The sequence below is a fragment of the Electrophorus electricus genome, chromosome 6 (genome assembly GCF_041902795.1).
Source record: "Electrophorus electricus isolate QZ-2024a chromosome 6, ASM4190279v1, whole genome shotgun sequence".
Classification (NCBI taxonomy): domain Eukaryota; kingdom Metazoa; phylum Chordata; class Actinopteri; order Gymnotiformes; family Gymnotidae; genus Electrophorus; species Electrophorus electricus.
The window spans coordinates 5,688,824-5,712,114 of NC_137502.1; the positions used below are offsets into that span (position 1 = coordinate 5,688,824).

Here is a 23,291-nt window from a genome sequence, read left to right on the forward strand (position 1 = left end):
ATTAAACACATAAATAATAAGTTTTTTAAGAAAATGCCCTAAATTCTTTAAACAACTTTGTAACTGCTTGGCTGAATGCATAAGAAAATGGGACCAGACCCATGGAAGAACAATTTAATTTAGTCTACAGAGATGACAAACATAAGTAATCTGTAAAATATTGGCTGGAAAACTTTGGGTGCATAAGTAGGATGAATTACAAAATAATAATGAGCAGTTTACTGGACTACTTTAGTCAAAAAAATGCTGGGCTAAAATAAAAAGAAACATGATACTCTGTGCCCATGGACAGATTCATCCTTTGCATATAAAATGTTTGTTTATATCTAAACTTTGTTGGCAAAGTTTGTTGGTTAATATATTAAACTGCTTTATTGTAAATGAGACCCTGGTTTCACTATTACAGTTGCCCCAATAGAAAGCAAATCTAACATTTCCACAATGCAGAAAATGGTGAACAAGTCACAGCAGTATAATACCAGTGTCACGGGCTGCTCCCAGTCCCACTGGTCACGTGGTACAGCCCGCTGCATGATGTGGCAGTTTGTCTCTTTGTTTGTGACCACGCCCATGTTCGCACACCTGCACCGGCTTCTATGTCTAATGTGTGTATGTATTTAAACCTTTGCCGGAGAGTGTAGAGTTGTCAGTCTTTGTTCATGTTTGGCTTTGTTCATGTTCATGTTCGATTACGTGTTCATGTTCATGTTCGACTCACGGTAGTATCCCGTGTTATGTTTGTAACCTGTTGTCTGTGTTCACCTACCTGGTTTTCTGTGAGTGCTGATATGTTCGTCCTTTGTGCATGTATGTGGCACTCAGGCCATTACAGCCAGTGATGGATGAAATGGTATGAAGCAAATCACAGGATCGAACCACCTGGAGTGAACCACCTGAGGGAGGTTTAGAATGGGTCACTGAACTAAGCCAGTTCTTCAACATCGTGTTTATGGCTGTTTCCTCTCACACTATTAACCAGGCCTATCATTGCTGCATCATTCGCAGCTGAACCCCCTGTCCCCAATACTCTACATCAGAGACTTACACCAGTGGATCAGTAGCTCTGGTACTCTCCCCGCCTTCAACCCCATCCCACATGGACCCTATCTGACATCTAGCATGGACACCATTGAAAAACTCAGCTCATACTACAGGAAGGAAAACAGCACCATGCAAGATTTCTTAGTTCTTAACTCCAGATCAACTGTTAAAGACAGACAGACTGTTAACTGTTAAAGTAGATCAAACTAAAAGACATTTGTTGAGACCTCACTAGGGCAAGGCTACAGGACCAGATCACATTAGCTTGAGGCTTCTAAAAGCCTGTGCTGACTATCTCCATGGAGTACCTCAGCTTCTTTTTAACCTTAACCCAAGGAAAGCTGACAGCACAGCCTTCTCCAATTGGCAAAATGCCAAGGGAGATGCAGGAAGACTCCACCATTGTTTGTGTGTTTCTGGAATTGTGTTGACCCAAGTGGTGAGCAGTAGGAGAGCTCCTCAGGGAGGTTGACATCCCATTTTCCATTCAAACTGTACACATTTGACTTAATCTATTACACAGAGTTTTGCTACCTACCAGGAATGTTTCTGGTGAATCTGTTGTGTGAACAACTACTGCTCAGTGTAGTCAAAACTAAGGAGATGGGGAGATGGTGGAGCACTGTAGTAAGATTAATAATCTCCGCTGACCCCTTTCTCTATCTTGGATAACGTGGAGATGATGAGAATCTACAGATACCTAGGTTAGCAACTGAGCCATAGCCTGGATGGATAACACAGAGGAAGTCTACAGGAAAGAACAAAGCACACTCAACGTTTTGAGGTAGCTCAGGTCCTTCGGTGTATGCAGCAGGATGATATAGATGTACTTCTAATCAGTTGTGTTCAGTGCAGGGGAGTTGAATTAAAGACGGTTGATACCAGCAGACCAAACTGTTCAAAAAGTCTATACAGATCATTGGGACAAACCTGAACTCGCTGGAGGATGATAGCAAAACTGATGCTAATTATGGGTAATTCTTCTCATCTACAGCTACCCAATAAACGTGCAAAGCACCTTTAGCTCTAGGCTGATCCATTCACACTGTAGGAAGGGTTTAAACATGAAATCATTCATAGTCATCACTACCAGAATCTAATTCTTCCTCTCTGTGTCAGGTAAGTTTCTAGAAAAATCCTTAGGAGAGCATATAGCTACATGGAACACTTCTACATTCCTTACTTCCACAGTATTTATTACTAATGGTTATTATTGATTACAGCTTCATTTTTGATGGCCATTTCTTTTCTGGACAACAACACTTATAATCACTTGACGCTTATCCACCCTGCATGCCAACATTTCAGGCAACTTTGTGTCCCTGTGGGATTTTGTGTTTGTCTGTTTTACTTCATGTGCTTTGTATGCTACTATGACAAAACAACTTCCCTTGTCTATCTTATCTATCTATTCTAATGGGCATGCTAACTGAACCTTAGTTGGACAGCAAAGTCTAAAAGTGTAGGTCCTTTTGAATCTTAAGATGCTCAATTTCTTAAACATTTAGATGTTTATACACGCTTTTTAATGGGGTGAATGCTGAAATAGATGATGAAAAAGGAGATAACTGTCCATTCATCAACACTGAGCAGATGAGCAGATTCATTGTTCAACATCACGACTTCTGACTTGGGCACAATACCATAGCCACTGCTGTACATATAACTTGCAGTGAGGGCACTCTCTGAGCTAAGATGAACAGGCCCTTCGGTGCGTCTTGACGTTGGGCTAAGATGCACAGTACTAATTGTCTCATTTCCTTAGAAGAGTACTTGAAGTATGGGACCACTTCCATCAGGATTTCTCTTCCTAAATAAGAATATGAAACACATGAATTTAAGTAGCTGTTAAAGTCATTAATTAGATTTACTCCAAAGTACTGACAAGGGACAGACATAGGGATGTCAAACTACAATTCTTTTTTTTTTTGCATTAAGTAACAAAGGAAACATGGCTTGTAAAATAAACATTTGAAAAGTCTAATTATTTAACCCAAAAATCAAACATTACAGTGAGGCTATATTTAATATTATACTGGGAATATGTAATTTGCATGAGTTCTGCACAAGTCTCTTCAAAAGCAATTTCTGCATATCACCAAATGGTGTTGCTAAGTAACATATTGACTCCTGTTGCTAGGATACAATTAATTGGTTCCTGTCTGAAAAGCCATGTACCCTCTACAGCAAAGAGAGTTTGTATCTTAAAATAGATGAAACACATTTATGCCGGTATCTCTATTAAAGTATCTCTACTATGACAGTATCTCTATTTAAAGCAAGTTCACTCTCCTTGTTTATTGAATTCAGCAGTCGAGTAAACTTAGAAATACATTGTGTGCTGATACTGTGCAAAAACTGCACCTGTGTGTTCTTCTTGAACTTTAGAATTACTGTTTACTGAGACAGAGTCTCACCTCAGCACAGGTACTCAGCTGAAACTCTTGTCTCTAGTATTTAATTAAACCTAATTAATCTCTGCTGATGACTGCTTCATGTGTGATATTGGTTGTTTGAAATTAGTTTAAGGGGCAAAGAATGTGGAAGTATGACAAACAGCACTCTCTTAATTAGGGATAAGGATGGCAAAGGTGCTGTAGATCGGCTAGCTTCCAAGAAATAAAGGATGGATGTTTAAACTCAATTGCATTAGGCAGCCTGAAAGGAGGCGCCATAGCGTAATGTGGTTATACAGTCAGAGCTCTGAGCTGTTGAGACTTTACAAGGCTGGGGTTAAATCTATAGTCAGGAGAAAATGAATGCCAAAGAACACTGGTTTCAGCTTGCTTTTGTGAAAGGGAAATGACTGTGATGCATTTCTGTTGTATGTATATGTGAGAGTCTTATTCTGCTTTTAAATCTGAGTGGGTCTGTGTTTAGAATCTGTGGAAATTTGTGCTGGAAGTCACACTATTTAGCGGTGGCATTCTTCATCATGATAAGATGTGACACTGCAAGACTCTGGGATTCAGGTGATAGTAAAAGAAAAATGCGCTACTCAAGAATAAGTCCTTTATAGTTAAAAAAAAGTACTGAGACTGACATGGGTATACATGTATACAGAGCTGAGATCTATACGTTTATGTAATGTTGCAATTTTTAATCCATAATTTAAACTAATCACCAATGTTCAATCTATGATACAACCTGCAAAGCAGACATGGACTTGAACACCATTTTATGACAAACTAAGGAAGCCTTAGGCCTATCATAACAGTGTGTCAGCATTAGGCCTTTTCCTAATATCTGTTGTCTAGGTTACAGTTCTAACTTGTTTTTTATAGATCTTAGTGCTGCTTGCTTTTTTTATACAGTTGACATACATATGTTTCCACTTAACTGGTTGCAAAACTGGTTTGGACATGCTGAATTTGTTAGTGATTGTAACAGGCTGCAATGGGTACTTAATGTACTTCAAACTTCAAATGTAGTATGCAGTATCTTGTAGAGTTCCTCAAGGCTGGTGATTTTATTTTCAAGAATCGTATTTGTTATATTTACAAAATTACACACCTCCATAACATTTCTTTGAGCCTGTTTACCCCTTGCATTAACATGTGATCGGATTAGACTTGTATTTCACTCGACCGCACGACAAGCCAGGAGTAAACGCACCTAAGATGCATTGTGACTGGATCACACAAACCACATTTGGAAGTGGTCAGAGACTTATCTTGACCATATTTAATACAGCGTCAACATAATGCCTCTTCTGTATCCGCATACAATTATGCAAGTGTCTGCTGTCTGACTACAGAAATTATAGCAGCTACCAATGAAAGCCTTCTCCTGTACTGAAGCAGATGGTTTGTTGCCTGTTGTAGATGGTTTCTGCCTATATTTCACAGCGTATAATACACTGATAATAGTCTGTGTATTTCAGGAAGTAAAACAGTAACAATGTGTGGGTTGATGTGCTTTTTATATGGTAAAATTAGATCAGATCTCACCTGTTCACACTGGGGACACATTTTAGTGAAAAGTGCAAATGAAATCCGGCCAACATGAATCCAGATATAACCTGGATATGAAGGAGGTATTATCCTGGATATTACAGGAGGTATATGCAAATAGGCTGTATGCGTCATCTAGACTGGATTATTGCAATTGCCCCTGATCTGGACTACAGTTCCAAAATCCAAAGTTCAAAAGTTTTGCTACCTAAATTCTGACATTGGTTTCCTCTGTCTGTTTTTTGTTTGTTTGTGTGTTTGTTTGTTTGTTTGTTTGTTTTTGATAAGCTTTTTATTGCATATTACAACAGGGATGGGAAAAGGTAGGGTAAGGCAGGACCATGACATAAAATGTTAGATGGCCACACAGATCAAAGATAAGACAGAAAATACAAAACAAACAACCACTCAAGAAACATTATATAATGCAACTGGAAACTAGAGTTCTTGAATACACTCATATAAATTCTCCCAATCACAAGTTGTAAGAAATTCCATTTGAACTATATTTTGAAAAGGAAACATCCATAATTCCATAAATGAAAATTGCGGGGCAATCTAAAGTTGTTTATGGTATCAGTAAAACTCACCATTAGCATCCTTTGCTGAGTCAGAGAAAGGGCTGAGTCAACATTTAAGAAATAGTATCGACAGTGGAATATTGGGTAATTTAGTAATTTAAGTCATTTTCAATTAATTTAGTTAATATATCTACTGTAGAGGTCCATATGTCTGCTTCTTTCAAACACTCCCAGAACATGTGCATAAATGTACCAGGTGCAGTTACAAATATTTTAAGTGTAACTAGAAAAATGTTTCATTTGATACCTTCTCTAATGTGTCACATATGCTCAGTGAATTATTTTTATAGTAGATAAACAGATTATTATAGTATAGTATAGTAGTATATATAGTATAGTATGGAATATAGTATTCCAGTTCTAAAGTGGAAGCTGTAAAGAAAAGCTCTTGCTCCCAAAGTTGTTAAACTGTCAACTGCTTAATAACTACCTGGTTTACTTATTATTATTATTATTATTATTATTATTATTATTAATAATAATGTATAATTATGTCACAGAGAATCTGAATTCACACAAAATTAAAGTGGTGGGAACAATACCATGAATAAGAGCTAGTGTTAGCCAACAAGAAGAGCTCTAATTTTAATCGCCTCTTACCACATTTTCCAGGCAGTTTTAATCAGGCAGGGTGAGCTGGTGACATTAACATCATAAAGGCAGAGGATCCTGTAGCAGTGATAAGGCTTTTGTTTGGACAGCAAAAGAATGGAGAATGACAAATCTGCCTCACTACAGGAGCGTGCTGTAGCCGCGTCGTAGAATTGAAAAATGGAGTCATCACCACATTTAACAATAGTCATTTCCTGTACATTCAGAGCAAGGTGACCATCACAAATAAACTTCTTCTTTTTTTTGGTGACCATTACAATAACCATTTTTGTGTGAATAAATGGATAAAAGCATAAAAGAGGCTGTCAGGTTTAGTAAATGCCTTCTGAAAAAAAAAAACCAGAGCTCTCAACACTGCCTCTTGTACCATAGTATTTAATATCACTTAGCGTAATGTTATGTACATGAAACGACAACGAGGAGCATGTAGCACATATGTTGTTATCTGTAGTTACAGTTATTGATAGAGTCCTGACCACAGGAACACTGCTGATAATATTTGAGTGGCAGGCTATTTTCAACATAGCAGTGACACTGGCATGGTAGAGATGTGTGTTAGTGTTGCACTAACACAAGTGTATTATACATAGTGTTTTGCAGGAGACTTTACATTTGTCAGCGGTTTGCCAGCCAAAAATCATCTAATCAATATGAGTCAGAGCTGGAGAATGAGTACAAAGATTAGGCCTGTGGTCCAGGTGTGGTCCAGCCTCTAACTGTACACCCACAAGTGATTCTGATAAATACGTTTCCAGGCAAACATCTAGTGACTGTAGGTAGAAGATTAGACGTGATTGTATTCACAGAACTATTTCCTGTGTCTTCATTGTACCCATGGCTGCTTCTAAATTAAACTGAAGTATGTAATGGTATTTTTACTGCTATATTTAGCACTACATTAGGAAGGAGGAAAATACAATATAAGCATCATAATGACTGCAGATTTCAGCTGCTTAAGAGCTTAATGAAAAAGCTCTTTAGGGAAGAGTCTCAGACTGTTCTAATGTGCTTCTCCAGCCACCGCAATGAGGTATACAAAAATGACTCGGGTCTGTAATTAGTCATAAATAACATGGAGGTTTAGAAGGACGAATGAGCTTAGACAAGTGAAGTGAAAGCACTTTCCACCGTGACAGCCACGAGTAAGATCCAGCTCTGTCACTGCACCGAGGCACATTCCTCACTGAAGATGCCAGTCTAGAAAGACTCTTACAGGAGCAACAATTTAAAAGTCCTCTTTTAGCGAAGGCATGTTTATGGCCCAAGCTTTCCACAGACATTCCTAAGGAGATTGCCTGCTATCGAGATATCCTTAAAGGAATCAGCCTTTCAGGATGGCAGTACTCTTTGAAGGCAGGTTTTTTTCAGATAGTTCTCTAGCTGGCCTTTGCTTGCAGCAAGCTACAAAATATCTGACCAGCATCTGGGAGGCTTAGAACAATAACGAATAAACAATAGCAGATCTAAAGTGCTACATGTATCTTATTATGCCTATAAAAACGTTTCTCACTTTAATACATGTACAGTAATGCCAACGCTTTATATGTACTGTATATATGACACTTTGTTGTGTAGGACTACTTCGTTATGTATTTATATAACTGTACAAATAACTGGGACAAACAAATAAAGACAAACAAATGAAAAGTGGACTTTTGTATCTTTGCAGGACTGATGAGGTATAAATTAAATATTTACAGCCGTCATGTTGCAAGAGAAGCTAATCTCAGTCAATGACCAGCTCAGGAGAGGAATGATTAATGATTAAAAAATGAATATTTTACTTGGACAGTTCATTTGATAATAGCACTTCTAAATGAGCTGAGATGTAATCAACAGCCTCCTAAATAAGACCAGAAGCTAATTAGTCTCACCAACTTGGCCAAGTTCTAGTAATTCTGAAGCTTTTTGAAAACCTCCTGAATAATGAAATATGGACTCAAAAAGTTTCAAAGGTTGTAAATGGCTATGAATATTGTCAACAATCTAAGATGAAAAAGTATAATGCTAAAAAACTAAAGCAATCCTCCCTCCCAAATAGATGACCACTGAAGGAGCCGACTGGTCAAAGCCAATGAGAGTGCAATAGCAATAAATATGCCTTCATAGTACTTACAGTATCTACACAACCTTTTCAAATATCCAGTACCTTATAGCTTTCCTAGATGAAGATGTATTGTTCCCTTTTTATCACTGAATTTAACTAGTGGTTAAGTATACCTATTAATTTAACAAATAGTTTTTAGATGCTCCTTTTTATGTCTTTTTATACTGTTGGCACTCCATGTTAGCATTAAAACATTCACTTTCAAATGGTGTTCAAAGATACGTTGTGTCTATTGCTTTGCCATAATTTACATCCAAGCAGCATGGTGTTCTGAAAGCAATTAAAGAACATATGGCAGCTTGGGATATTGAGCCAGGCTCATTAGTTCTAAGGAGAGCATATCCACTGCTTAATGCTATGGAAACATGCAGATTCAGAATTACATGCTAGCCTCCACATGCATATTAATGAGCAGAGTAAAACTGGGGGAGATGTTGCACTAGCAAAAATGTGCAGTGGGGGAGCAATGGTATTTGGTTATTGTTTACATTGCATAAAATTTTAATCACTAATACACAAGGTTCAGCTTACAGAACAGGTCATTTAGCTGAACAGCTAAACAGCATATTCCTATCATGTGACTGGTACCATGACTGGAAAAGTAGACAATTGTAATATATTACAGCAAAAATCAGTTTAAAAATATATGGGTTCATACATAACCTGATTCAAAGCTCATAAACCTTGAAAGGTATTCTTTTCAGTCTGTCCACAGTGCCTTCTGGAAGAATTTGATCATGACAACAGGGAGTGCTAATACCAGGCATTGTATTTAGAAATAATATAATTTGCTGATCCAGTCAGTTACAACGATTCTTGCACAGCATGACAGGATAAATGCCACATTCAAAAATGGATTGAAACAGCCATGGTGCACAAATGAAACCATGGAGTGGAACAGTGACAACTCACATGTTTCACAGTGATCTAAACAAGCTGCTACACCCACCCAGCCACACAAACACACACAGACACTCACAAACAGTCTTGTATTATTATCTTTCAGGGGTTTTCCTGGTGACGTGGGCATTACTTTAGCTGTACCTAAACTGAACCCTAATCTTAACCCCAGTAGCCAAATGAAAAACCTATTACCCATCTTACACTGACAGACAATATCTGTGCATTCTCTGGAATCATATCAATGTCCAACACCAATACCCAATACCAATAATCTGAAGCCTCTCTCTGATTCACATCACCATGGTCCTAGCCGGTTCCCTGGACTTATACAGCTCATCCCTGTCCGCGGTGACAGCCAACAGTGGGATTACAGTGAATCACAGCTGACAGGTAGCACTGCTTAAGGGTCTCTGGGACTAGGCCCAGCACCACCCACCACACCACTTCATCTAATACTGTCAGTCTTCACAGATACAGTGCAGACAATAGCTAAACAAGCAGGAAATAAAGCCTGACCCGTCTTCTAAAATCTAACCTCCAGATCTGCGGACACCGGCTGCTATGTGGTACCTTCATAATCAACAGCTTCTGGCATCAGCCAGAAGAACTTTAGACTGCACACTCAGCCTGTTCTAATAGTGCAGAATTGCATTTCAGCCCTCTCCTGAGTTTTTGCTGATTGGCTTTAAACAGGACATGCAGATTCCGTAATCATGTTTGCCACTGACAATATATTAAAGACATAAATGTAGAAGTCTAAATAAAGAAGACAGAACAAATAGAATTCTGAGTCTCACAAAGTGTGGAAAGGCGAGTTATGACATACTTATAAAACTTTTATAAGTCAGATTGTGAAAACCACCTTCCCAACAAATATAACAAAAGGAATTTCTTCTCTATTTGAAGTCTTAACAAGGTGAATGCATGAGCTAGCTCCAGATGCCTGGACTAAGGCAAAGCTAATGAGAGTAGCTCATTAAAATGGTGTGTGGGGAACATAAAGGAGGAAGATATGTTTAATGAATTCTTGCTTTTCTCCCACCTCTCCTCATCATCTGTTACTCAGTTCCGCCTTCTAAAGAGCCAATTATGTGCTTTAAATATATTCACCTTGTGTTTTGAAAATGACATTTCTCTGTGTTTTAGACACCATATGTCTACAATTTGAGTAACCGAGTGTAGTTTATAAACGAAACTAAGCTAAGCTCATCTTTATTTTTCATATAGTGCTGGTTCTGTATAACACTGAAATGGATGAAATTTAGATACCAATGTACCAAGTAATAAGGAGCTGAAGCCATATCTGTGCATGCACAGCAGTCTACTGTATACCAGCCACTATAATTAGTCATTATAGAGAATGTGAATGTCTCTTTTTTTCACAGTATAGAGACCACACAATAAGCTATGCAATAACAAGTGCGACTGAAGCTACCTACACTGTTTTCAATACACACTGAAAAACCCCACAAAACTGTCAATTTCACCACCACAGCTTCAATTTGCTTTCTTCACACTCAAGCTGCTGTAGTGGTGTGTGAACTGCTTGTGTGTGACACATCACCATTGGTAACCAGAGAGAAAATAAGAAATCTTGCCCTCTCTGATGTGTTGCAAGGTGTGGGCAGGATTGACAGAGAGTGTGTGATAAAGGAACGTCTGGCAGCAGGAGCAGGTGTTTTTCCCTCTCGTGTTCTTCTTCAGCTAGTCTAATCTTACTCTTTTGCTCCCTGGCTCCGACAGGTTGGGGTGGAGGTATCCTTGGTTCTGACACCACTGCTCTCTTATGGAGCTCATTTGTTCAGCAGGTTGTCAGGGAGTAGCTGTTAATGAGAGCCAAGATTTTGTGAGAGTTGGAATTCTGCTCCATTCCAGAGTGAATTGGGAATTCTGTGAATTGGGAATTCCGCTCCATTCCAGAGTGTGGATCACAGTCAGAAAAGCTCACTGTGTCTGCCACACAGCCTTATAGCTCAGGTACAACGGAGCAAATGACTGAATTTTCGCAGGTAGAATGATGTTAAACCGCTAATCAAAAGTCTGGCAAAAACAAAAATGTAAATCTGGGAAATTTGGAACATTTTGACCCTTGTGTCATGTTTCTCAAACGAATAGCGAACTATTTTTCCAGTGTGGCAGGGTGCATTATCCTGTTGAAAGAGTCCACTGTCATTAGTGAATACCATTGCCATGAAGTGATGAACTTAGTCTGCAACAATTTTTAGGAAGGTGATACATGTCAAACTAACATCCACACAAATTCCATGACCCAAGAGAACCTTATTCAGAGTATCACACTGCTTCCGCCAGCTTGCCTTTTTAGTGCATACCTTCCTCAGGTAAGAGATGCCCCCGCACACATGATGTAAAAAATCGAGTCATCAAACCTGGCCACTTTTTCCCATTGTCCCATGGTCTAGTTCTGATGCTTACATGCCCATTGTAGACACTTTTGGTGGAGGACAGGGGTGACCATGAGCTCTCTGAGTGGTCTGTGACTAATCAGACCCATATGCAGCATGCTGTCATGCACTGTGCTTTGACACCTTTCCATCCTAGCCAGCATTGCATTTTCAGCAGTTTGTGCTACAATAACTTTTCTGTGCAATCAGAACTCTTCACTCTCCACAGACATCTGAGTTCCCATGTCCCTGTCGTTGGTTGCCGGTTGGCCTTCCTTGGACCACTTTCAGTTGGTATTAGCCACTGCATACCAGGACTACCATACAACATCTTCCATTTTGGACATGCATTGACCCAGTCATCTAGACATCACAATTTGACCTGTGCCATTATACCAAGACAATCAATGTTATTCTTTACTTCGCGTGTCAGTGGTTTAAATGTTATGGCTGGTCGTTATACATTGACTGGCCACTTTATTAGATACACCTGACCTTTCAGAATTGGGTGCTTCTCTGTATGGAAATTACACATGTGATCCCAGAGTGCAGCATAAGCTTCCTGGTGCTGCTGTCCCCGAGCGCACAGGGGTTACAACAGCACCTGGACCTGCTGGAACAGTACTGCCAGAACTGGAATCTGACAGTCAACCTCAAGAAGACAAATTATGGTCTTCCAGAAAAAGCTCAGATGTCAGGAACACAGGTACCAGTTCACTCTGGGCAGCATCGTTCTGCTGCACATGCTGCAGTACACTTTCTACAGCCTCATCATTGCTGCAACTGGGTGCTTCAGGCCAGCACTGAAAGCGCTAAAAGAAGAAGGTCGCAGTGCACTGTTTGCAGTCAGGAGGAAATGTTACAATATTGACATTCCCACCCCAATCAGGTGTAAATATTTTGATATTGTGACCCAGCCCATTGCTCTGTATGGGAGTGAGGTATGGGCTCCACTCAACGAGCACAACTACACTAAATGGGACAAGAATCAAGCAGAAAACATACATGCTGAAGTATGTAGATTGATCCTTAAAAACCAATGGAAAACACCAACCAATGTGCGCAGGGAAGAATTAGGCCGATTCCCTCTGTTTATAAACATACAAAAAACATCCCTACATTTCCGAATGCACCTAAATTCAAGCCCCGTAGAAACCCTGCAGTTTAAAAGGTTACAGAGCCAAGAGCAAACCCAAGCAGCATTCTCCCACCCCCCATCTAAACACCAACCAAATCATCACAGTAAGAATAGATATCTAGAGCATTGGGAGATCCAAATTCAGGCTCAAAATAAATTAGAATGGCAATAAAAAGGGAATACAGACTGGAACCGTATCTCCTGCACTTCAGAGATCCATAGCAGAGATGGATCCTGACCAAGTACTAGCTCAGTGACCAGAGTCTGGCTGTAGAAAATGGCAGGTATAAAAAGTCCTGGCTGGCCAGAGAGGAGAGAGTGTGTGGTCACTGTGAGTGGTGAGTTGGAGACAGAGATGCACTTTCTCCATTACTGTCAAAAATTCAAAACAACTAGAGAGCATTTCACAGACAGATTTAAATAGCTGATCCAAAACTATGAAACAGAACTGGAGAAATTGCAGATAATTTTGGGAGAGGGACACATAGCCCCCCTCACTGCACAGTGGGTATCAGCATGTCACCGTGCGACACACACACACACACACACACACACACACACACACACACACACACACACACACACACACACACACACACATATATATATATATGGGACTGAAGAGGGGAAGTCATACCAATCACTCAATCACAAGAGCAAACATCATTATTTCAGCAGGAGACAGTGCCACTTGATTAGCCAGCACCAAATGGACATCAGTCAGGGCCCTTCAGCTAAGGAAAGGGGAATTAATCTCTGGAGGCAAAACCTTAATGTAGAGGCTTGTGATCAAACAGGGGCTGTAGAGATACACTGCTCAATATCTCTGTAATGAGGGGTAAGAGGAAACCAGGGGTGCAGTCAGCAAGAGAGAGAGACAGTGAGAGAGAGAGAGAGAGAGAGAGAGAGAGAGAGAGAGAGAGAGAGAGAGAGAGAGAGAGAAAGACAGTGTGTGTGTGCGTGTGTGTGTGTGTGTGTGTGTGTGTGTGTGTGTGTGTGTGTGTGTGTGTGGATGCTAAGGAGAGTAGAATGCATACTATGCATCTTGGCTATAGGACTGGCACAAGAATTGTGACATCTTCTTTTGAAAAATACATTTATTGTTCCGTTTGAAAGCTAAAATGTGTCCACAGGATGGGGTGGCTGCAGCAGAAGAGAATGCCCCTACCCTACTTTGACCACTGTGCTACACTTCAGCACTTACTCCAGAGGAAAATATGAGAACAACCAACACTGTCTTGACAGGACATAAGTGAAGAACTCACACAGCACGGAATGGATACAAATGTATATAGAGAGAGAAACACTGAAGGAAGGACAGGAGGAGATCAGAGTAGAGCACTAGACAGGGGGGATAACTTTCCTAAATCACTGAAGTTGTGCATGTTTGAAGGCATTTAAATCGCAGTTAAACAGGAGTGGTTGTGCATTGTGTCCCAGAAGCCACTGCAGCAGATCTCTAACACACACACACACACACACACACACACACCATATGCACACACAAAAGCACATGTGCACACACCACTCTACACACTAAATGTGCCATAAATATTTAAAGAGTAAACTCATTTTGTATTCGCAGGGATATTTTACAACCCTGGGGCTCTATGGTCTTTAAGAACTCTAACCTTCAGTAATAACATAAAGCTGCACAAGATCTATCATGCGCTGAAGCATGGAGGTGAAAGAATATAACATACACAGACAGACAGAGAGCAAGACAGAAAAACAGAGAGGAAGTAAGAGAGTTCTAACACAAAGCCAGGACAGAAGACGAGGGATGGCTAATGGGAAAAAGTAGTAAAGGGTTTTTCATGTATTCTATAAGGCACACGTTCCAGTTCAATGTAGGCCAAACTCTGACCTATGAAATCTTGTTCTCATCTACCTACACTGCGGTGCACATCTGTGGCCTTTCACAGAGTTAAGAGTGGTCACAATGGTCACTTTGGCCCTGTCCCACCAGAAATGCTCAGTAGTTATTCAGGCCCGTAAATCAATGTCCTACCACCAGCTATGAGATCCTGTGGCTGTTTCCTCTGGTGGTGGGATATGGGAATATTACTTTTGATTGGGGGTGGAGGGTTTGTGGAGGTGAGTTCAGCAGAACAGAGCAGCTAGGTCAGAGCTGGTGGACTGAAGAGGTAGGTTCAGATAACATTACAAAATGTCAATGCTTAAGCACAAACTAGAGTGAAGAATCAGCTATAGTTAAAGAGATTGCTGACACCAATTCCATGTGCTGTGCACATTTAGTAGGTTAAACTATAAATTAGGTGAACTGAATGGCAAACCTCTGCCAAAGCAGGCTTTTTCAGCATTAAGGAACTTGGCTATGTACATTCTAATAACTTAGAATGTATGCAATAAAATGTATGAATGTATGCACTGGGCTATGCAATAAAATGTGATCTTTCTAAAACATTTGTAATTCTATTTTGGAGGCAGAAAAATGTATACAGTTTTACACACATTAAATCTTCACCCACACCTGTTTCCATCGTTGGTTGTAGGTAAATGGGGTAGGGGTAAGTAAATAGAACAGCAAAATGGCCTACACCAGAATGGAGGGGAAGAGATGTCTGTTTTGTGCACTATGAAGTGGCTAAAGCTTAGCTGTGTCCTTCTGTCAGACTAAGCCCTAGCTCATGCTAATGAGGACCAAATACCAAACAAAATATACAAGAAAAGCCTGACACACACACACACACACACACACACACACATACACACACACACACACACACACACACACACATGCACAAGTGCGAATGTGCATGCAAATGTGAATACACGTAGACACACACACAGACACATGCACACACAAACTCAAACCCATTTCATCCTCCACACTCTAATGTTTTGGCTAAGAATAATATTTCTGCCCTCAGAGACTACTGTGAAAATAGGCTTTATCAGACACTGCATAAACACTGTCAATATCAAATATCAGACACCTTCGTAATTAACCGTAATTAAACTTCATGATCAAAGGGACCAAATCTGGAGTGGTATGCAGAAAGGTAATGATCCCACAAGATTTCACATAAGACCACATTGCATTAGCACGGGCTACCATTGAGCATGCACATGGCCATGCAGCACCGCATCTGTTACACTAACCTTCTTGGTGAAGTCCATGGCTTTGAGGATGGAAAGGTTGAGTGTCTCCAGTGATGCCAGAACCCCTTCATATTCCCCCATGTGTTTGGCAAAGTAATCTAGGGCACACAGCAGAGAAAGGAAGAGACCACTGAATGTTTCATATGCGTAAAAGACGCACGCATATACAAATCAGTGAGACAATGAAAACTTTATGAATTTACAGCATATCCTATTGATCAGTGTCTAAGAATCATTTTAGATTGCATTAAGCTAATCACCTGAGATAAGTCCCCTTAGCCTCTGTTACTGTTTTTATTAATCAAATATTATAAGGAAATGCAAAATCTATAAAACTGTCTGTTCCTGTATGTACTTTATTCTCACAGGTAGACAGGTTCAATAATAGGTTGGGTTTCGAATACAAACCACAAATTCCACCAACACATTTGTAAAAATGTTTATATCCACATGCAATCTTCCTCACACCTGCATGCGTGCGCGCACGCACACACACACGCACACACACACACACACCTACACACACACCTACACACACACACACACACACACATACACACACACACACATACACGCACACACACACACACACACACACACACACACACACACACACACATACACACACACACATACATACACACACACACACACACACATACACACACACACACACACACACATACACACACACACACACACACACACACCTACACACACACACCTACACACACACATGCACACACACACACACACACACACACACACACACACACACACACACTCTTCTGATACTCACCACATAGTTCCTTAGTGTCAACATTACTAATGCAGGAAAGGGGCCACATATGGAGACAAAGAGAGGCAGAAGGAGAGAGAAGTAAGTCAGAGGGAAAATGCACCATGCAGATATACACACCACCCACTTCTTTGGAGAAATGCAGATCCCAATTTAGATCCATTAAATAGCTACATACAACTGTCACCTTCACTGATCGCTAATGCTTTTCCACCCATCACTGAAATGTTCCATGGGCCGGAAAAGGGACTCAAGTGATCACAATTCATTAGCATGTACAAGGCATAATCTGTAAAGAAACCCCAGCCGGATATGACGTGAATCGATGGAAGGGGGAGTACTCAAAAATCTCAGCGCTACATTCAGGGGATGCAGTCAATAAATTAGCTTTCTTCTGAAGAGCTATGGTTGACTAAATCAGCATTTCAGAACAAATCAATTCAATTTGTAAAGAGCACCACAGGAAAAGAAGCATATTGGCAGTGCCGGGGGTAATAGATGACTCTGTGTTTCTTGTGTATGTGTGCTTGCATGTACGCCAACATATGTGTCTAAACCAACACACCCATAACAGCACCACACTAGTCAGGTTTGATGCTGAGCTAAAGCATGCCTTGCAGAACAGATAGCCAGATCACCTTTGACTGATATTCTATAAAAGGGGAATCTAGGAAGTGAATGGCAAGTATAATTTCAGAATTTGCAGAACTGGATTTAAAGTGATTTTTATGTCCTTAATGCCCTTTAACTTAAGATCCAAGTTTAATTCCAGACCAAAACCATTGTATTTCTCTTATGCCTTAAATTAAAGTCCCATGATACATTCTTAATTTTTAATTAGTCAATTCTTGTTTCTAATCCTATGTAATCCATTTCATCTTGTTTTTAATTTTAAATAATGCATCTGATTAAAGCACCTAAAATGTGCTTTGACTAAAGTTAGACACAAGCCAAACATGGACATGCTAATTTGCTGTTATAGTCTGTGTTCTGGTTCAGACATGTGTGACCATCACATAACAAGGTGGATGTGCTATAGAGTCTGATTCAAAGTTGTCTGAGTACCTGGGAGGACAAGAAAGGTTGAAGGAGAGAGCGAGGGAGAGAGATAAGAAGATCATGGAAAGACCATAGCTAATAAAGATTTTAGTGGAGAGCAATTCACACATCTTCTCTACATGTTCTGTACCTTTTCAATACTGCTTCTCTTTCATCAGTCTCTCTTTCCTCAACTCTCTATCCTTCTATTCCTCTTTTTCTTTTGATCTTCAGATTCTTTATTCTTTCTTTGACTTAAAATAGAAGTGCCATCACCAAGGAAGAGCAAAGGGGACCTTCTCCACCCCCACATAAAAAAGCTTCAAAAAATATAAACATGACATTTACAGGTGACAGATCGCGACTGACAGCAGCCCTGGCTAACAAAGGTTCTTTAATTCGTGAAGTTTACCTCACATCGTAAGCCTGACATAGAGTCTTCTGGCAGCCTATGAAGGAGAAAACTGCAAAAAAGACAAAACAAGCTTTGTCCCTCTGTGGAGAACTCGAAGGAGGAGTCAAGAGTCCTGCCTCAAATCTCTTCCACATTCCACTCTGTTTCATTCATTAGTAGTATGTTAGAGATAAATGCCATCCTGACTGGTCCTCAGTCTGAGGTGAGCACGCATATGAGGAAGTATGTTTAAAGAATTATGCTTAAAGAGGTATGTTTAAAGAATGTCACTACCATATTGAAGGAGTATGACATTTTTTGTATGCAATTTTAGCATGCTCCACTCATCTCCTTCAGTATCGGGACAGCACCCGACACAGTGACTCCACTTCAGGAGGAGACGAGGAAACAAGTGTATCATTTTGTGGAAGAGAACTGCACCCTGGCACCATGGTGTTTAACCATGACAACCGCATGTTAAAGCCTGAAAGCAGGAACAGTTTCAAAGGAGATTAGTCTGAACTCTAAAGGCCTCCATGCTCTGTGATATCATACACAACAGATACTGCACATGGTGGTGTAAACCGGTGCTGGATGGTCCATGTTTACTTTACCTCTGCCTGTGCTTCCCAGTGGCCTAATTTAGCTTTCTAAAACTCCTCTCATCATCTACAAATTTGCCCCTCTAAGTCCTCTCCCAGTACCAAGGAGGATAAGTTTCTCTCAGTCGCGTTTGACAGTGGTGTGACGAAGGATATCCTTTACAGAAAATAATTGCATACTTGAGTGACAGCCATGCATGAAAATCACATATTAAACTCCAGTCCAGTTTCCATACAAGGATAATGTTTATTTTCCCTTCATATAGAACCCTGGTTAATTTGCACATATTATGGACAGGATCAGGACAGGCCCAGAATTAGACTACTTGAATTCATGAGTTATCTGGCAAGGTTTAATGACACAAGCTTGATTAATGTGGCCTGGTATTTAGGATAAATATTTTTAATTTAGGATAATATTTTTAATCATGTTTGCATGTGCATTTAAACTCTGACAGCCCATAGGATATATAATATGAAATTTTATAATAATATGAAATATATAATATTCTAATATTCATATATTATAGAATATTCATATTCTATAATATGAAATCTTTTTGTTGACAAACTTTGACTTGAGATCCAAACTTAAATAACATTATCTTAACTTTAAGTTATTGAAGGAGTTTATCATTTATTTTTGGTAAATATTTTAATTTGATTCTGAATATAGAATGGTGTTAAAATGGTGTGAAAGTTAATGCAGCAACAATGTGTTTTTTCAGGGAATCTGTGATTAAATATGTGATGAATCACAATAAATACCATAATGTTATGATTAATGACCATTAAAAAAAGTTTGGCAGCCATATTAAAGCCATTATTCAAAGTGTTGGAACTGGGCCCAGGAATCACTTTAGAAGATGAACTAATCAGAGTTTGCATATGTAAGTGCACCACAGACGTTTATCAAGAGACAAAGAAATTATTAAAACAACGTATATAGGACTAAATGGTAAACATCTAGCATCTAGCACATTTTTTTTCTGATATATAGCACTGTCACGTCTTCATACCAGGACTGGACTCCTGTGAACTACGCTGCCCACAATCCTCATGTTCCTCACCTGTCTCCTGAATAGGTTCACCTGTGTCTTGTTTTCCCTAATGTGTCTCCCTATAAAAGTTGTTCAGTTCATGTTAGTCCGGTTATATGTTTCTGAGCCGTACTTGTATTTACCTTATTTCCTGGTTTTTGCCCTCTTGACTGCCCATAGTCTTGTTTGGCTATTTGGATTGTTTGCTTGCTTGTTAACGACCTTTGCCTGTTTTGACTGTGAGTTTGGATTATCACAGTCCTTCTCATATTGGATTATCCTTCTCATATTAAATCTTTTGACTTTTCCCTGCAAATGACTCTGTCTCTAACCACTGCACCTGACAAGCACATTTAACCACTCAGCAAATGAATTTCATTACAGCATGTCATGATAAAGAAAATAACAAACGAAGCAAGGCGAAAAATATGATTTGAGCACATCATCTTTGTGTCTAAACTTGGGCACAGTGAGCTCTTACAAAATAGATGAAATATTAATCCACGGTGGGGGGGGGGGGGGAGACTACAAAAGAAAACAAGAGCAAAGTAAAATCCAGAAGGGAAGAAAAATCTTTCTTTAAAACATTACAATACAATGCAAGAAAACAAGGGAGTGAGAGACAGAAAACTGCATGTTTCATGGATGTCATGGATTTTCTCCCTGTCATCCTCTTCCACCTCCATATTGCTCCTCCTCCCTCTTCTTCTGTTCTACTGCCTGCTTGCCAGTGGTCCTCCTAAACCCTCCCGCATGCTGTTCCTGCCACACCGCTTCTATCCTCGTCCGTCCCTCTCTCACCCTCTCTCGCTCCCTCTCCCCCTTTCCTCCACCTCCCTTTACCACTTTCCCACTCCCTCTCTCACTCCCTGCTCCCCTGTGTACGTCTTTGGGCTCTGGTGGTTCATTATTTAGAAAAAGCATGTGGTGGGCTCAGTGAGCTGCGAGCTCAGCACGCCCGCCGTATGCATCCGTTCCGTTTTTACATAATTCATTCTGAAATGTGATTAAAGACAATGCACACAGTGGAGCGGCACTGCCTCCAGAGAGAAAGAGGCACGCACACACACACACATGTGACAGCTGAGGTCTAGGTATGGAACATGGCGCATACTGTACACACATACACAAGTGAAGAGTGAGAGAGGTTGAAGGGATAACAACAAAGAATAAAGATAGAAAGAGGCTCAGAGAAAGAGAGAGAGAGAGAGAGAGAGAGAGAGAGAGAGACGCTCTAGCCTGTGCTACTTCATTAAAGCAGAAACTAAATTTGTTCCTGAAAAACCCAACAGTTTCTTCTTTGTCCTCCCTCCACAGGCTCTGTCTTATTTATTACTGATGGTCTGCTCCTGCCTCTCATTACACTGCCCTCTGTGTTCTTCAGTCGGTGAGTACACAGACAGCTTGCTGCATTGTCACTTTGCTTTATTTCATGACCACCTTGGCTTCCCCTCCCAGAGGAGTGTGCACTCTTGTACAATAAAGAGTGTCCTCTTTATAGTAAAGTCTACACTCTCCTCTCTTGGTTAACAGCTCTTTCTCCATTTGGTCTCCCAGCGACCCGGACGCTCACCTGGTGTTATCGGAGTCAATCGTGTGGAAGAGCTTCTCTAGCTCCTCCTCATTCAGGGTCCCATCAGAGAAGAAGGCCTGGAACTCATCCAGCGAGAGCTTTCCATCATCTGCAAGGGGGAAGAGAGGGGTGGGAGATGGGGGAATGAACGAAGAGCTGGGATTTCAGCTCCATATCACATCTGTTTGCAACACCCATGAAAACGCTGTCTCGCTCCCATCCATGTGTGATTACAGCCAGGGGTTTGTGACTGGAAATGCACAATACCTCCTAGACCCACCATCAAGACATGAATTTAATCAGTTTTGGCATTATGTAAGTTGAGAGGAAAAGAGCTGCTTCGATAGTACACTTCTTTCTTCTTAATGGTCTTTACTCAACTTTACTCAATTTCAAACTTAATCATAATTGGTTTACATTAGTAATGGAGTTGGTTCAATTATAAGGCATAAATTAAATTACCAGTATAATAAATGCGATATATGGTAAGACATAATTATATATTTATTTATGGCATTTGGCAGATTTATATATTTATATATATAATTATAATAACAGCCCTCTTCTGCTGTTTGTCCATCACTACTATGTCCAGTTGCTTATCCATTATCATTTTTCCAGTCTGTATTTGGAAGTCCCACAGGATCTTAGCTTGGTCATTTTCCACCACCTTCTGGGGTATAGGCAAGGCAAGGCAAGGCAAGGCAAGTTTATTTCTACAGCACCTACACAACGGCAATTCAAAGAATAGACAAAACCTATTACAACCTGAGATCTATCACCTCAAGAAGGTTTTTGCCAAAAAATATCTGAACATTTTTACATGATTTTATTAAAATTGAAATTTAAATATTAAAAACAAGAATATGAAGAAATAAAATATAGATTAAGAGAAATTAAACTTTAAAGAAATACAATAAGATTAAAATACATAATATAAGAAATATATAAATAATTAAGAATTAAGAAAATAATAAGAAGAATTAAGAATTAAAGAAAACAACAACAATAATAAATAAATAAATAAAACTAGAAATAAAATTAAGTTGCTTCAGTTCAGTGCCAGAGTGTAACATGTGGCCCGACTGCCGAAGGGTGTAGAGCAGGACGCGCAGACTCCCTCAACTTTGTGAGACATTTAATAACATTGAACAGGGTGTTCACACAGATCAAAACATTGACCATAAACACAACTGAACAGTATTACACAAAGTGAACGTTTAACACAGACTGTCTACAAAACGATGATGATGACTGACCTTAACTTCACTCTACCTTAACATTGATATTGACCAACGACGAAGTGCTCACTGACAGCGGTTTAAATAGACATAGGTTTAAATAAACACTTAACGTCAAAACCCTATACAGGTGTGTGCCCTCACGGAGGGTGTGGTTACAAACAATTGAACCCCCTGCACGCAGCAGGCCGTACCACATGACTTGTGGGGGGAGAAGCTGTCCGTGACACAGAGTTTACGTACAGTGCCACAGGAACTGAAATAACAAAAACTAACATGAGCGAAAAGCCTAGCAAATAGGGATGTTTTAAACTTTGATTTAAAAACATCTAGCGTTGGAACTCTTCTAATATCCTCCATCAGCTGATTCCATTTAGAAACAGCATAGTAGCTAAATGCTGCCTCCCCATTCTTAGCTTTTACCTTAGGCAGGACTAACTGATTAGTTCTTAATGATCTAAGATTTCTGTCCATCTTATAAATCTGCAGCATATCAGATAGATAAGCTAGTCCTACACCATTAAGTGACTTATAGACCAGTAATAATACCTTGTCAATTCTGTAGTATCCTGGTAGCTAGTGTCAGGACCTAAGAAAGGGGGTGATATGATATCTTCTTTTGCTCCTAGTGGGAACTATAGCAGCTGCATTTTGAATCAACTGAAGCTGTTTGTCTTTTCTGGGAGTCCCGTTGGGAGGCCATTACAGTAATCAACCCTGCAGGAGACGATAGCATATATG

At 39.9% G+C, this 23,291-nt stretch overlaps 1 protein-coding gene across 3 annotated transcripts in view; it reads right to left on the reverse strand.

Annotated features, from left to right (window-relative positions):
- Window positions 1-23,291, reverse strand: part of necab2 (N-terminal EF-hand calcium binding protein 2) — a 78,311-nt gene that overhangs the window by 30,468 nt on the left and 24,552 nt on the right. For all 3 annotated transcript variants that reach the window (XM_081716401.1, XM_081716402.1, XM_027003989.3), the window contains exons 3-5: window positions 21,310-21,418; window positions 16,663-16,688; window positions 15,864-15,961 (exon numbers count right to left, since the gene is read on the reverse strand). In XM_081716401.1, coding sequence (XP_081572527.1) covers window positions 15,864-15,961; window positions 16,663-16,688; window positions 21,310-21,418 — 233 coding nt within the window. The remainder of the gene's footprint in view (window positions 1-15,863; window positions 15,962-16,662; window positions 16,689-21,309; window positions 21,419-23,291) is intronic.